General features: G+C 37.7%; 5 protein-coding genes across 6 annotated transcripts; 3 read left to right on the top strand and 2 right to left on the bottom strand.

The window, feature by feature from the left end:
- Window positions 1–406: 406 nt before the first annotated feature.
- LOC108823639 (probable pectate lyase 6) lies at window positions 407–2,191 on the top strand. Its single transcript, XM_018596891.2, has 4 exons — window positions 407–690; window positions 791–1,478; window positions 1,645–1,887; window positions 1,952–2,191. Exons 1-4 carry the CDS (start codon window positions 482–484, stop codon window positions 2,189–2,191), a joined length of 1,380 nt encoding a protein of 459 aa, XP_018452393.2. The 5' UTR covers window positions 407–481.
- On the bottom strand, window positions 2,192–4,449 carry LOC108823641 (uncharacterized). The gene is made up of 12 exons (XM_018596892.2): window positions 4,293–4,449; window positions 4,131–4,192; window positions 3,965–4,033; window positions 3,811–3,889; window positions 3,668–3,738; window positions 3,485–3,586; window positions 3,283–3,372; window positions 3,122–3,196; window positions 2,976–3,008; window positions 2,775–2,855; window positions 2,579–2,650; window positions 2,192–2,453 (listed from the first exon to the last, which is right to left on the bottom strand). Exons 1-12 carry the CDS (start codon window positions 4,345–4,347, stop codon window positions 2,412–2,414), a joined length of 831 nt encoding a protein of 276 aa, XP_018452394.1. The 5' UTR covers window positions 4,348–4,449; the 3' UTR covers window positions 2,192–2,411.
- Window positions 4,450–4,658: 209 nt separating this feature from the next.
- Window positions 4,659–6,887, bottom strand: LOC108823638 (pentatricopeptide repeat-containing protein At2g02750). Its single transcript, XM_018596890.2, has one exon. The coding sequence runs from the start codon at window positions 6,815–6,817 to the stop codon at window positions 4,979–4,981; it is 1,839 nt and encodes a 612-aa protein (XP_018452392.1). The 5' UTR covers window positions 6,818–6,887; the 3' UTR covers window positions 4,659–4,978.
- A 294-nt stretch (window positions 6,888–7,181) lies between these two features.
- On the top strand, window positions 7,182–8,701 carry LOC108833855 (ubiquitin-conjugating enzyme E2 2). The gene is made up of 6 exons (XM_056993848.1): window positions 7,182–7,382; window positions 7,669–7,813; window positions 7,898–7,923; window positions 8,014–8,103; window positions 8,191–8,279; window positions 8,403–8,701. The coding sequence occupies exons 2-6, from the start codon at window positions 7,689–7,691 to the stop codon at window positions 8,529–8,531; spliced, it is 459 nt and encodes a 152-aa protein (XP_056849828.1). The 5' UTR covers window positions 7,182–7,382; window positions 7,669–7,688; the 3' UTR covers window positions 8,532–8,701.
- Window positions 8,702–11,799: 3,098 nt separating this feature from the next.
- LOC108834144 (protein IQ-DOMAIN 29) lies at window positions 11,800–14,915 on the top strand. Of its 2 annotated transcripts, none has more exons than XM_018607502.2 (6): window positions 11,800–11,968; window positions 12,613–12,718; window positions 12,823–13,083; window positions 13,155–13,415; window positions 13,492–14,545; window positions 14,634–14,915. In XM_018607502.2, exons 2-6 carry the CDS (start codon window positions 12,626–12,628, stop codon window positions 14,663–14,665), a joined length of 1,701 nt encoding a protein of 566 aa, XP_018463004.1. In that variant the 5' UTR covers window positions 11,800–11,968; window positions 12,613–12,625; the 3' UTR covers window positions 14,666–14,915. The 2 variants fall into 2 exon arrangements, with proteins under 2 accessions (XP_018463004.1, XP_018463001.1); XM_018607499.2 differs by having other exon boundaries at window positions 11,801–11,968; window positions 12,593–12,718.
- Window positions 14,916–15,415: the final 500 nt, after the last annotated feature.

The raw sequence follows: 15,415 nt of genomic DNA, 5'->3' as shown, positions 1-15,415 counted from the left end.
AGGTTATTTAGCATTTCAATTTTAATAGAATAAATTTATAAAATTAGTTTTAAAAAAGAATGAAAAAGATTTAAGAAATCACTTAGAACTGGGTAAATAATCACTTAGAACTGGGTAAATAATGTTTTGTATTTCAGTTTTATTAGAATCTATATTTGATGCAAAAGTACTAAACTGATAAACAACACACTTAAATGGTAATAATGTTAGGTTTGAAGACAAAAATAACTGAATATATTCCACAAAAGAAGGATAAAACGAAGAAAGACCAATGGTTACCGAATCATTACTCTGTTAATCGATGATCCTCCATTAATGTCTTTCATCTCCCCTCTCTCTTTCAAGTTCCTTGTTATATAAGCAAACAATTAATATGACTAAGCTATTTTTTAAACCCTGGGCCGACCAGAAAAACTTTTTGGACGACCCAAGAAGTTTCAAGGGTTCTTCACCCGAATAGAATAAAACAAAATAAAATAAAATGATGGCTGCTTATTTGAATCTTGGGAGCTACGTTTTCTCCTTCCTCTTCTTGTCTCTAGCCGTGGTGGCTCCATCGATTCAAGCTCACGTCGCAGTCTTCGATGAATACTGGACCCAGCGTCAGGCCAACGCGTTAAGACAAACTATGGAGTCTTATGACCCGAATCCCTTTAACGTCACAGATCATTTGAACTACCATGCCGCATTGTGCGTTCTCAAAAAAAAAAAACTAGTTCATTTGTCTTCAGGAACCTAACTTCTTGTACAAGTAATCTACGTTTCTCTGATTTTTTTTGTTTCTTCCCAGAGCAATGGAGACTACTGTTGCAGACAACGGAACAAGGAGAGAGCTCGGACAAGTTGGAGGCGGTCGGAAAACAAAGAGACGTGGAGGAAGGTACCATTCCCTAAACGCTATCGACAAATGCTGGCGAGGACACAAGAACTGGGACAAAAACCGGAAAAAGCTAGCGGACTGCGTCCTAGGGTTCGGTCAGAAGACAACAGGAGGCAAGGAGGGACCTATCTACACAGTCACCGACGCTTCAGACGACGACCTCTTGAACCCCAAGCCAGGAACTCTGAGACACGCCGTGACGCGCGACAGACCGCTGTGGATCATATTCGGTAGAAGCATGATCATAAAACTGCAACAAGAACTGATCATAGCGAGCGACAAGACCATCGACGGTCGAGGAGCGAATGTTCATATAACCGGAGGTGCGGGTTTAACGTTGCAGTTCGTGAATAACGTGATCGTGCACAACATTCATATCAAGACGATTGTACCTGGAAACGGTGGGATGATTAGAGACTCCGAACATCATTTTGGGCATCGGACGACAAGTGATGGTGATGGGATCAATATTTTTGGATCGACCAATGTTTGGATCGATCATGTCTCCATGACTAATTGTACTGATGGTATGATCGATGTCATCATGGGATCGACCGCTATTACTATCTCTAATTGCCATCTGACCGACCATAACGAGGTAAAGAAGGCATACCAATAGTTTTAAAACAATGATATGAGAATTTTGAGGGTTATAAACATTCTTAAGAACTGTTATAACTTTTCTTTTAAATAATTTAGGATTTAAACATTTAAAATTTTTGAGGATCAAGACCGATATTTCATTGTGCTTGGCCGGTCTGCAGGTGATGTTGTTTGGGGCTAGAGAAGAGGATGTGATTGACAAGAAAATGCAGATAACAGTAGCGTTTAACCATTTTGGTAAGAGACTTGTTCAAAGAATGCCTAGGGCCAGATTTGGTTTGGTCCATGTGGTGAACAATGACTACACTCACTGGGAAATGTATGCAATTGGTGGAAACATGAATCCTACCATCATAAGTCAAGGCAACCGTTTCATTGCTCCTCCTAAAGAAAATTGCAAGCAGGTAAAAAGAGACCACTACAACTCTCTAATCAACTAGTCACAACTGAGAGTTTTTTTTATGGCAGGTTACAAAGAGAGAGTACGCAAAATATTCAGAGTGGAAATCATGGAACTGGCAATCAGAGGGAGACTACTTCTTGAACGGAGCTTACTTTGTAAAATCAGGAAGGGCAAACGCATGGAGCCCTGCCCCGGAAAATCCAGTTCCTAGACAGTTTGCAATCCAGCCTCAGCCGGGAACAAAGATAAGAAGACTAACCAAAGATGCTGGTACGCTTGGTTGCAGACCAGGCAAGTCCTGCTGATACAAAAATGTCTTTGCGAGTGTTGTGAATGGTGTTTTTGTAACAAATTGTGCATAAATGCAGTTACATGTAAATGATTAGGCTTCATTCTTTTTGTTTATTTGCCCTTCAAAGGCCATTAATTTTAAACCCCAAAATACATTCTATATATCTCAGTATCCTATACTACACATCATTACCATATCATCAAACCTTGATGACATATGGTGTACCATCTGAATCAGCCTTCAATAAGCTCTATCTTATCACTTTCTTTCAAACCCTGAAACATGTCAAGACACAAAGTTCAGATGGGTTTAGGTATCATTGGAGGTTTAATGAATCTAATTGCTGGATCTTAAATCTATATCGGTATTGGTAAAAAATGTATTTGATCAGACAAAATACCTCTGAGCTTGAAGTTTCTTCGTCTGTAAGTATTATACATGTGTTTGACTTGCCAGAAAGTCGAAGCTTCTCCTGCAAAGGTCCGGGGACAAGATGAAAACAGTTGAGAGGTGATAATAGCAGTAGATAATTGCAAGGGAGCTAAGTGAATGTTCAATTCATATGTTTCTACTCTTCACCAAAGAATAATACTTACCTGCATCATAATATCAGGCATCTTGTGATTTTCTCCTCCCATAGAGTCGCACAGATGCATTAAACCCATATTCGCAATATTCTGCTCCCATGAAGAAGAACAAAAACAGCAGCAAAATAAGTAAACTAGCTCCACAGTGATCCTTACAAATGGCATTTGAGTTAATAATATTCAGAACATTTATAAGGAGCAAGAATGGACCTGCTTGTACTCAATACTATCTAATGTTCCACCCTGAAAGAAACGGGAATAGGATGGAATCAGTGCACTATTACACCAGTAAGGTTTATTATAAGTAAGTAAGAAAGAAAGAAAGAAAGAGTGTCATTGGTGGGTGGGTCACGTACCATACCACCAAACATGTTATGCATTGCATAAAAATCATCTCCAATCTTAGCCATATCCTCTAGAGTCAAACCCACCTGTTTCCATTAAACTTATCAATACCACAGTAGAAAATAGATCAGTTTTTTGAAACTAGTTTATATGATCACAATAAAACTCGTACATCGTCCTGGAGTCCCTTTAAGAGATCCTTCTGCGATTCCAGCTTATCGTCCGTCTTCTTAAGCCTCTCGGACAAGTGCTTCTTAGCATTCTGACCCAAAACAAAAAAAAAAACAAAAAAAATTAAAAGCACTATACAAAATTAAAGATCCCTTAAAAAGATCATATACATACACAACAAGTGATAGAAGGAAGCAGCCTACAGAAATAGCTTCAGAAACGGTGCTCAAATGCTTAGTCAAGTTGGAGACAGCATCTTCCATGTTCTTCTTTGTAACGCACATGATGTCAGAGAATGAAATACCCTAAACCACAGGGAACAACAAACATCAGCCCCCAGAGAAATCATATCACAATTTACAAGACAACTAGTAAGATATATAAACCTTGTACCACATGTAGCCATAGCCTATAGCTCCTAAAGTCGCTGCGGGAACTATAAGCGGGGTGAAGTCAGCTGGAGAAAGTAAGCAAGAGAACGTCAGAGATTAACATAAAACACAAACACATTCTTATAAAAACATCAAACCTCCTTGAGCTCCTCCATTGACAACAGTTATCTGACGAGACGAGGACATTTGCCTGATCTCCATAGCTAACCGTTGCATCTACACAAACACACACATAGTTACTTACTAATTCAGACAGGGTCAGGTAACTCACACAACAACAACAACATTTACCTCAGTAGACATGGGATCAGAATCGTCATCTGAATGATCTCCTGATCTCTCAAATCTCTTCACCAAAGCCTTTTAAACAAAAAGCAAAAAAGGAACCATTTTTTTTTATTTTACAATTCCCTTTTGAATTCAAAACTCAGAAGAAAGAAGAAAGCTTTGAACTAACCTGAAGCTCACCCAAAAGATCTGACATCTTCCCATTCTTCACCAGGATCGTTCCTGTATAACCTTCAGATCCCCAAAACCACCAATAAGTCAAAACAAGAGTTGAATCAAATCTTCTTCAGAGACTCCAGAGGTGATTATCAAAAAAAAAAACCGTGGTTACCTGCTCCAGCTAGAATCAGAAGCCTTGATAACCCTATACCGGTTTGCATAGCCATGCTCGATTTAGTTGTCTTCTTCTGTTCAGGTCTGAGATTTTGCTCGCCGGCGTCAGAAAAAAAGAAAAAAAAAAGCTGCTCAATGTTGGTCGGTTTTCGTTAAACTCTGTCGTTTTATACTTTTGTCCCGTTGTCGTAATTGACCTTGCAAAAAAAAAAACTAATTTGGTCCGTAGAGGATACGGTGTCGTTTTAATGATTTGTAAACGAGTTTGTTTATTGTAGGAGTGATAATTACAGACGACCTGCCCAACTCGGTTCTTGTGTCCATCAATGAGAGTCCCTGATGGTGACCAAATGGGATGTGTTGCTGCGTAGAAAATTTCATTCTCTGTTATACAGTTTTTCTCTGAATCAAGAGAAAAAAAACAACACAAGTTTGGTAATACAATAATCAATTTGCACTCTTGTCTCATCTTTAATTTACAAATAAATATTCATTACAAATGGGGTCTTAGACTCTTCAGTACAAGTCAGTGGTTCACACTGTAAGAAGGCATACTGGTCTCTGTATCGTCTCCTTAATAGGCTCCAAATCATGATGCCAATACTCCCCAGAGGGCAACCGTGTATGTGTTCTCCCTAAAGAGAACCCTGTATGTGCTCTCTCTGCATCACCAGTCAATATACTTTAACCAGACAAACTAACACCTGGAAGTTTCACTAGTTGCTTCTCATCTATCACACGTCTGATACTTTCCACATCTTGCCATCTTTCTAACGCACCATATATGCTGGACAGGATCACAAACGGAGCCGGATTCTCTGGCTCTAACTCAGCTAGCTTCATCGCCGCTTCCTCTCCAAGCACTGGATCCAGGTGTTGCCTACATGCACCGAGCAGAGAAGAGTAAACCGATGATGACGGTTCTGACATTTGATCTATTACCTCCTTGGCCTCTCTTAATCTCCCACAGCGACACAAGAGATCAACCATACAACCAATGTGATCTGTACTAGGTCTGAATCCATATTCTTCCTGCATCAAACTAAAAACTTGAATTCCCTTTTCGACATCGCCACAGTGACTACAAGCAGATAGAACAGCAGTGAAAGTTGCTAAACTCGGTTCCACTTTCTCCTCCCGTAGTAAGTCAAAGATTTCGATTGCAGATTCACACTCTCCATGTTTACCATAGCCGGATATCATAACGTTCCAGAACACCGGATCCTTGGGTTTCGGTTCAAACCCATCAAAGATCCGGCGTGCCCATAACGACAACCCACATTTCATGTACATGTCCATGAGAGACGTGGAAACAAACGTATCCCTCTCAGCTGCAGCTTTAACGACATGCCCGTGGATCTCTTTGCCGTTCTTCAAAACCCAAGTGTCTGAACAAGCTGATAGAAGGCTAGTAAGACATTTCAAACTAGGAACCACACCAGCTACAGATATCATCCTCTCAAAGAACTTGAAAGCTTCCACTACTTTCCCTAACTGCGAAAACCCACTGATCAGTGAGTTCCACGTGGCGGAATCTGGTTTAAGCCCCTCGGAATCCAACTGTTCGAACAGCTCAACCGCCACCTCATGCTGCCCATTGATCATCATCCCGGAGATAGCAGAGTTCCAAGATATCAAGTTCCTGGTACCTTTCATCTCCACGAAAACGCCGTACGCTGATTCCCAACACCTGCATTTCGAATACATATCAACGAGAGCCGTACCGACCACTGTATCAAACCGAAACGGCTTTTTCACGACTAGACCGTGAACCTGCCTAGCGTACTGGAGATGATCCACAACACCAGCACAAGCAGATATCACATTAACGAAAGTAACAGCGTTAGGTTCTTCATCCGAAAACTTCCTCATGAGGTTAAAGACACTAGGGACCAAACGCGGAACTCCACTCTCCATCAACCCTGAGATAAACGCATTGTACGTCACAACGCTCTTACAAGGCACCTTCTCGAACACCCTCGCAGCTAAAACCCACTCCCCACACCTCGAGTACATGGAAACAAGAGACGTCCCGACGTAGACTTCCGTCTCGAAACCTGACTTCACCGCCAGACAATGCATCTGCATCCCTCCTTCTACATCCTCACAGCAACCTCTCAAAACGGTAGCTACTGTGACCGAGTTGGTCCCGGAGACGCAAACCCTAGCTTCCCGAAACATCCTAAACGCCTCTCTAGCAAACCCGTTCTCCAGAAGCCCCGAAACAGCCGCGTTGACACTCGCGACGCTCCTCTCGGACATTTCGTCGAGCAGGTTGAGTGCGTCCTCGGTTTGCTTCGCCTTCATGTACATGCTCACAAGAGCCGTCGCGGTGTAGTGATCGACGAAAAATCCGGTCTTTATGATGCGTCCGTGCAGTGCGCGGCCTTGGGTGGCGTCGCCGAGCTTCGCGCATGATTTGAGAAGAGGCGGGAACGTGAACTTGTCGGGTGAGTTAGCGGAATAGTTGCGGCACGTGCGTGACACGAGGTTAGTGACTCGGTGCCTCGTGAGGTTTAACATCTGGAGAGGCAAAAGCGAGCAACAAGGCACATCAACGGCTTTCTCTCTCTCTGTCTTCTGTCTCCACTGTTGTCGACAAGAGATCAAAAAGCAACTATTTATTGTTGGTTAAATCGGTTACTACTACGACAGTGCGATTTAACGGTTTATATAATCGGTTAAGCAACCTAGTGCTGGTTTAAATCGGTTAGAATCTGTTATATTATTTTCATCTACATATAATGAAACAAGGGATCAAAGCAAAACATTTCATTGTTGGTTTATGTCTGGTTTAAACCGGTTCTTTCAACATTTGATTTTAACGGTTTATTTATCGGTTAAGCACCGACTGGAGCAAATATCTGAGTCTGGTTTAAAGATATGTTGTTTGAGTGAAACACCAATGCGTGCACGGTGAATTCGAGGATCGAGGAGCTTGAAATCGGTCGGACACTTTGTCTGTCATCACCTGTCGTCATCATCGTCGCTTAAAGTTCCGACCTTCCGTTGCCGGAAGGGAAGATGCTCGCTTGAAGTCGACCTCCACCGTTCTCGCCTCTATCTTTTACCTTTTTTGAGCTCAACAGTAAGATCCCTCTGTTTCTTTTCCATGATGTTTCGTTGGTAGATCCGTTGTTTCGACTTAGTTTTCATATGGGCTTTATCAAAAGTTTCGATCTTTTTTGGTGAATTTTGATCCGGTCTTAAAGCGCTTCGTAGGCTAAAGAGAACTGTGTGGGTTTGATTTACTTCTAAAGCTTTAGCTGTTGAAGCTGATTGCAACTACAGTTCATAACACATTGAAAAAAAATGGTTTTGAGTTGTTTTTTGGTGAGATAATATCTTTTGGTGCTTGGTGGGTTTTGATAAAGAGTAAGAAGGAAGGAAGGAGATGTCGACACCAGCGAGGAAGAGATTGATGAGGGATTTCAAGAGGTTGCAGCAAGACCCACCTGCTGGAATCAGCGGTGCTCCTCAAGACAACAACATCATGCTCTGGAATGCTGTTATCTTCGGGTAAAAATTAATTACATAAAAACATTCTCTTAAGTCTTCTTCTACTCTTTAATTTACGCCTTGTGTGTTTGTGGATTTGGTCAGGCCTGATGATACCCCATGGGATGGAGGTAAGGTTTTTGTTATTTGTAATCACTTACTTACATTGAGTTTCGTTTATCTATATTTCTTATATTTCTTTTGAATAATGATCTTATCAGGTACTTTCAAACTCTCACTGCAGTTTTCAGAAGATTATCCAAACAAACCACCAACGGTTCGGTTTGTTTCAAGGATGTTCCATCCTAATAGTAAGTTCAAAAAAATAATAACACTAGCATTTTTATTATTCTTATGGCATGTGATTTACACTTGGTCGTTGTTGTTGTTGTGTGTAGTATATGCTGATGGGAGTATATGCTTGGACATTCTCCAAAACCAGTGGAGTCCAATATATGATGTCGCTGCTATCCTTACCTCCATCCAGGTATATATTATATGTGTATATATATATATATATATATATGTAGAACAGTTGATGGTTACTGTTTCTTCTGCTTCATCTACTTCCCTTTCACAATCTCTCTTTTCTTTTTTTTTTGAATCACAGTCATTACTCTGTGATCCTAATCCGAATTCTCCTGCCAACTCGGAAGCTGCACGAATGTTCAGCGAAAGCAAACGAGAGTACAACAGAAGAGTCCGCGAGGTTGTGGAACAAAGCTGGACTGCAGACTAGTAATAATAATAGCATTTGTCTTTTATTGTCATTGAACCTTCCTCTCTTGTTTTTCATTCCGCAACACTTCTTTCTCGTTTCCTTTCTTGTCTTTGTATGTTTTTCTTCTTTCAAACTATGTGATTTGTTGCTTTTAATGCTTCTATGTTATCATCTTCATAATTATCAAATGTTTTCATGTTCAAACATTCTTACAGATCTTCTTTTGCCTTAGCTAGGATTCTTCAACGCATCATGTAATCCATAGAAGCTACATATTTGTGTTTGTGAGCTAGAGAAAGAGCTTGCAACTACTACCTTTGAAGCTGAAAATTTTGATATTTCGTTTCTTTAGTTTTACTATTTTTGTTTGGTTTTTTTTTATCATTGTTATGCACGTTGCATTGATCTTTGATTTGAACTTGTGAAATCAAAGATATTCAACTTGTTGTAACTAGTTTTATTCTTTCATTGAGCGGTGTATATGTAATTAGTGAAGTCAGAAGATTCAGCAAAACGCAAAGGATCGAGTACAATAGATCAAATGTTTGTTTTGTTAGCGCTAATACGTATACAATTCACAGCTAAACCAGATCATGCGGTACTCAACACTTCTTTGTTTTTGCATGGGATCCTTTTCTTAAATGCAACACGTGGAGAAATGTAATTGCTTATCTATTTTATTAAAAGAGGAGGAATTTAAATAAATCTACTTATGAAAGTTGTTTTGGATTCTTTCCTTTTTTTGGTCTTGCAATGCATGTTTCATATTGACTAATAATATTTTAGTGTTACATTAAATTCAACTAACAATTAGTTACCTTATATTTCTCAAACAATCATTTAATTAGTCAATATTTTTATTTATTAATTATGCCCATATCTTTTTGTACACGATTTGATTATAGCACATATATATTTTATTTATTAGATCATAGAATTTGGTACACGAAAATAATATTGTACCACATGATATACTTCATTTTATTAAAACGTTTTTTATCAACACATCGCTTATTAATCCCAACTATGAGTTTTTTTAGGTCTAAATGTTAAGAAACCCAACCCAACCACGAGTGGTAGAATTATTAAAGGTTTAACGTTCAAACATGGGTAAATCATCATAACAATATGAAACATGCATTGTAAGTCTATTTCAATAATTATACAAAAACAAAACTAAATTAAGTTAAAATATTTTATTTAATTTAAAATAGTATACCCGCCGCTAATTCTGAAAGTATATTATAAAACTACATAAATTAAATTTCGAATATTAATTTTAAAAAATTAATTCTTCAAATATCTACACAAACAATCTAACAAAATTTTGAAAATTGATTCATTTTCTTTCAAATTTGTATCTAAACAAACTATATCTATTTAAAAAAGTTGTTGGACCTTTTCACTAACTAATTATTTTTGGTCCAACTATTTGAAAAATCGATTTGCCGATATTGGTTATTAGTTTTTATATGGGATGAGTATGGATTGGTGGATTTTGGATCGTGGTAACCCGTCGACCCGTAAAATATTAAAAAATAAAAATTGAAAAAATATTTTTTTTTTAAATACAAGAATTTGAAAATAATAATTTAAAATTTAAATCATGTATAAAATTTGTATTGTAAATATACTTTTATAGTAATTAAATTAAATAGTGATTTTTAATATATGTATATAACCCGCGGATAACTACAAAATTAAGCGGAACAGATGCGGGTACAAAGTTATTTGTTTGCGGATTGCGCGGGTCATATTTTTTAGCCAAAACAAAATTATTTGTTTGCGGTTGGCGGGTCAGCGGGACGAGTTTGACCCGCATTCCATCCTTAACTTTGTGTATACCAGACCAATTTTTAAATTAATATTATTTAATATAATATATTTTGGTTAAAAATTATATATATATATATGATTATAGAAAAATAAAAATATAATCAGAAAGAAAAAAAATATCAAAAATTATATTTAAAACAAAAAATATATCCGCCCTTTTAAGGGCGGGTCAAAATCTAGTAATTGATTAAAAGCTACTCCCTCTGTTTCAGATTAAATGTCGTTTTAGGGGAAATTTTTCGTTTCAAAATAAATGTCATTTAGAATTTCAATGCAAAATTTATTAATAAAATTCCACAGTTAATTTTCCTATTTGTCGAAATGTGATTAGGTATATAGATAATTGTGTTTTTGTCTTGGAAATGTATAAAATCAAATGTTTTATTAATATGTGTACATAAGTCTAACACTATAAATAAAGTGAAAGGGAGGGAGTATGATGTATAAATTGATCAGATTAGAGATGGTTGGTTGGTTCACTTGTCGGTGAGAATGAGATCGAGAAATGAATGTCGTTTTCTCCTGAATGCGATGCCATTACGTTTGTGTCCTTTTCTTTGAAAATGTCGAGCTGTATTCTAATGTAAGATGAGTTTTGATTTACTTTCTCGTAAGACGAGTTTGAATCTTGAGTTCTAATCTTCTTTTGATTTAAAATTAGCATGCAGTTTTGCCAAGTTTGATCTAAGAACATAGCACTAATGTCTATTTTAACTTCTTTTTTCTTTGACCGAAGTGTATACGTTAACTTAAAAGCATTAGTCAACTACGTCAGGTGCCTTATAAATATTGTTTTTCCAAGAAAGTGTTATGATTTTTGTTTTTCCTGTAAAATATTTATGGATTTTAGACGATGAAACACATGCAACCGCCTTGGAACAATCGTCACTGCCAAAGTACCTTTTAATTAATACTATGTGCAATAGTCAGGCACTTATATAATTGACCAAAACAAACTGAAACAAGCATTTATAGATTAACCAAATATATAACCTATATTGGTTTCATCGTTTTAAGTTTATAAACGCAGATTAAAAAATATTTAGTTTTATACAATTTCAAAATAAAAATATCTTTACTTGTACATTAACCATATTTAACCAGTAAAAAAATAAACAAAAAAATTATTTTTGACATTTGAATTGATCATCAGGAAAGATCCTAAACCTTTTCAAAGATCACTGACACAAATTCACCTTCTAATTATACAAGCTTTCATGTAATAGTTTCATGTAATAGACGATAATTGCATCCCAAAATAATTTTGCATTGAAATCATTTTAAGATATTTGTTTTGAAAAAAAAACAAATTGCATTGAAATCATAACCTCAACTATACTCATACCATTTATAACCCATTAATAAGGCCCATTATGAAAAATCAGCAAAACCTATGTTAAACGACGTCGTTTCAAAACCGTCTCTTTACTTCTTTTCTCCCCTTTAGTTGCTTTTGACAAACGGTGTGTGTGTGTAATTTCTCACTGTAACCACTTTTGGAATCTAGGGCACTACTGCTCCGGCGAGGAGGAGCAAAAAAAAAAAGACACATTTTTGAAGAACCATAAGAGACGATTCCGTTTTACCTTCAGCTACACTAGTGACGGATTCTATTTGAGGTTTGTCATTTTGAAAATTTTCATTTTGTTTTTAAAAAACCCATTTTAGGAAGAGAAAGAAGAGTTTCCGCTTTTTGATTTCAACACCAGATCTGTGTATTTAATGCAACTCTATCTTCTTTCACTCTTTTGATTTTTGCTTACAAACATATCTCTCCCTCTCTCTTCGATTCTGTATGTTCTGTTCTAGTAACTGTTTTAAAGGTTTTTCCTTTTCTCGTTTTCCCGCTAGTTTCTCTGTTAAATCGACATGGGTTTTCTTTTTTTGTCGTCAAAATCTCTGCTTTATTCACTCTTTTTTTTTAAATGGGTCTATTCGTTTCTTTAGCCTTTTTTTTTTCCTTCCTTCGCTCTTTTGATTCATGCTACTTTAGTTTATACTTTCACTTCGATGTCTGTCTTCGTCTTGTTTCCAACTGTCGGGGTTATTCTCTCTCTCTCTCTCTACCTAGTTCATGTCTTTGTGTATGTGTGTTTCTAGGGTTTCTAGTAACAGATTTATGATTCTGCATATGTCTCAGCTTCCATTTGCGAGGCTATGGATGGATTTACTGTTTATTACTTGTTTGCTTTAACCTTTTAGCTTGTGCTTATACCAAATGTGTTTTTTTTTTGCTGATGCAGCTTTCTATTTCTAATTTTAGACATTGAAAAAAAATGGGAAAGACTCCAAGTCCTGGTAAATGGATCAAGTCTCTTCTTGGCAAGAAGTCATCCAAATCTAGTTTGGACAAAGCAACCGACAAATTGGTAAAAAAAATAACATTTTGTTTTTTTTTTGTTCTTATGTGTGTCATAAACACACACAATGATATATGTAAAACTATAAACATTTGTTTAATATTGTGTGATAGAGATCTGCAAAGAAAGAAGAGCTTGTGGTGAAAGTGAAGGATATTACTAATAACGATGTCTCAGAGTCAGACTTACCTACCAACAATTCCTCTCCGGTTGTAGTTTCATCACAAGAAGTTTCAGCTACACAAACCGTACTAGTCCCCCCAGATGTTGTTGTAGTCCCTGAGAAGCAGCCAAGCGGAGGAGGAGACGTTGAACCAAATGCTAATAATGACACAGAAGAAGAACTCAAGCTCCAAGAAGAAGATGCTACAAAGGTAATCAATCTTGAAACTCTTGCTTCTACGTTTCGATTTCCGGTTCTTATACTCTGTTTTTGTTCGTGAAGGCCTGTGAAGAGTTTCAAAAGCTTAAAGGTGTCGTAAAGCTGCAAGCGGTTGTCCGTGGTCGCTTGGTTAGAAGACAAGCTGTTGCTACGTACTCTTGCATTTGGGGAATTGTGAAGTTACAAGCTCTTGTCCGTGGGAAGATAGCTAGATCTTCAGACACTGTGGTCCAGCTTCAGAAAACACTGGTTCATTCTGAAACTCTGCGAGGAAGCAGATACAGTTGGCTTGAGGGTTCCACAAAGCTCTCCATGATTGATAAGGTAAACATTTAGACATTGTGCTATTCAGTGAATAGCTTCTCTTACTTAATTTGTTTCCTTGACTTTTTTTTTTCAGATTCTAGTTTCGTCACCAACGGTATCGCCTCTGAAGATTCAGTATGGTCCTGAGGATCCTAACTCAGCCAAGGTGTGGCTTGAGCGCTGGACAGAGCTGCAGGTCTGGGCTCCTGGTCCACTGGTTGTTAAGAGCCTGGTTCCGAAAACTCAGACAAAGAAGCGAAGTTTTCAAGCAGTTGAAGCTGACAAGGGAAAACTTAAGAGAGGTGGTGTGAAGAAACAAGCACCCGGTGGTGGTTTAAACACTGGGAATGGCTCTAGCAGCAGCGGGCGTTCTACTACAGCTGAAAACGACAAGCCTAAGAGAAGTGTGAGGAAGGCTTCGACGCTTGGTAATAAAGAGGTTTCAAATGATAAGCCTAAGCAGACTTCGAGAAAGAGTACAAGCGCCGTAAAGGAAGAGAAGCCTAGGATTAGTCTCAAGAAGTCTTCACTTTCTAATGGGGTTGAGAAACCTACACGCACATCCGCCGAGAAGAATAAGAAAGAGATTGTTGATTCAGTGCAGAAAGAAGTGTCTGGTGGTGATAAGGTCTCACCTTCTGTGGTTGATACTCCTGAAGAAGAAGAGGTGAAAGAGAAGTCTGAAACAGTTTCCAAAGATGAGAAGCAAGATGAACTCAAAACTGAAGAGACAAATGACAAAGCAGAAGAAGAAGAAGAGATACAAGAGCCAGACGTGCAGATAAGCTGTGAGAATGGGAACGCTGCTCCTGAGAACACAAAGCAAAGCGATAGACGAGCTTCGCTGCCTGCAAAGATCGAAAACCATCATCAAGACGATGGGGCAGCAACAACACATAGCGGGAGAAAGATCCCAAGCTACATGGCTCCAACTGCATCTGCAAAGGCGAGAGTAAGAGGACAAGAAGGGTCTCCGAGGTTTGGTCAAGAGAAGCCTAATGGAACAACGAGGCGACACTCTCTTCCTCCTGGAGCCAATGGGAAGCTGAGTGCAATGTCTCCTAGAGCTCACAGACTTCTCATAGCTTCAGCTAAGGGATCATCAATGAACAGTGACAGATCTTTTTCGTCTTCCAAGGATATTGGTGGTAAGAAGTCTAAAAAGCCTCTTCAATGTCTCAAACCTTATCCTACTACTTCCTTTAATCCCCAACTTTTGCTCATGTTTTATTTCAGATAAATCGACCAAAGCTGAGTGGAAACGGTGAATTCCTTTTTTGAGCCAATAGAGAAGGCAATCCTGATCGGTCTTAAGACTGTTGGACAAAGCTCTGAAACCTTTTTTTAATCATTTTTAGCTGTTTTGTTTCTATGTTTCCTTCCTGTGTGTTTTAGTTTGGTTTGCTTTTGTTGTGGTGAGGAGTGTTTGACATGTTTCTGTTTAGTTTTTTACTCTTAGAGATGCTTTTGTCTTCACAAAACAAAAAAGGGTTTTCTAGTATATAGTTCTTCTTACAATGCTTTCTCTTTAATCATTTACAGTTTCCTCATGAAATTTTCCAATTTTGGTTACTGTGTGTTCATGAACTTTTTTCAATTTAACTGAGCTTTAAAAAAAAAGAACAAGTATATCATTATCACCATTGAGGAGCTTCGAGTTGGAACGACCATTTTATTTGTTTGTTGGTGCGTGATAAAAGCAAAACGTCGTCGTTTATTAGTGGGCCTATAATTCTCGTAGTGCACCACCCCCTAAAAGACCCAATTGTTTTTTTTAAGTCAATAATCGTAGTATTTATTGAGCAGTAAATAAATACTACTCCCTCCATATTACTTTAAGTGGTGTTTAGAAATTTTAATTTTGTTTTATAATAAGTAATATTCTCACAAATTTAGATAAAATTTCATCTATTTTGAAATTTGTGGCCAATTACAAAATATTACATTTTTTTATTGTTTGAATTAATTATATTTTATATTATTAACGAAAAGCAGATTTTTCTGAAACAATATATAAA

Source organism: Raphanus sativus, chromosome 9 (assembly GCF_000801105.2).
Source record: "Raphanus sativus cultivar WK10039 chromosome 9, ASM80110v3, whole genome shotgun sequence".
Lineage (NCBI taxonomy): Eukaryota > Viridiplantae > Streptophyta > Magnoliopsida > Brassicales > Brassicaceae > Raphanus > Raphanus sativus.
This window is presented reverse-complemented; position numbering and strand designations above follow the sequence as displayed.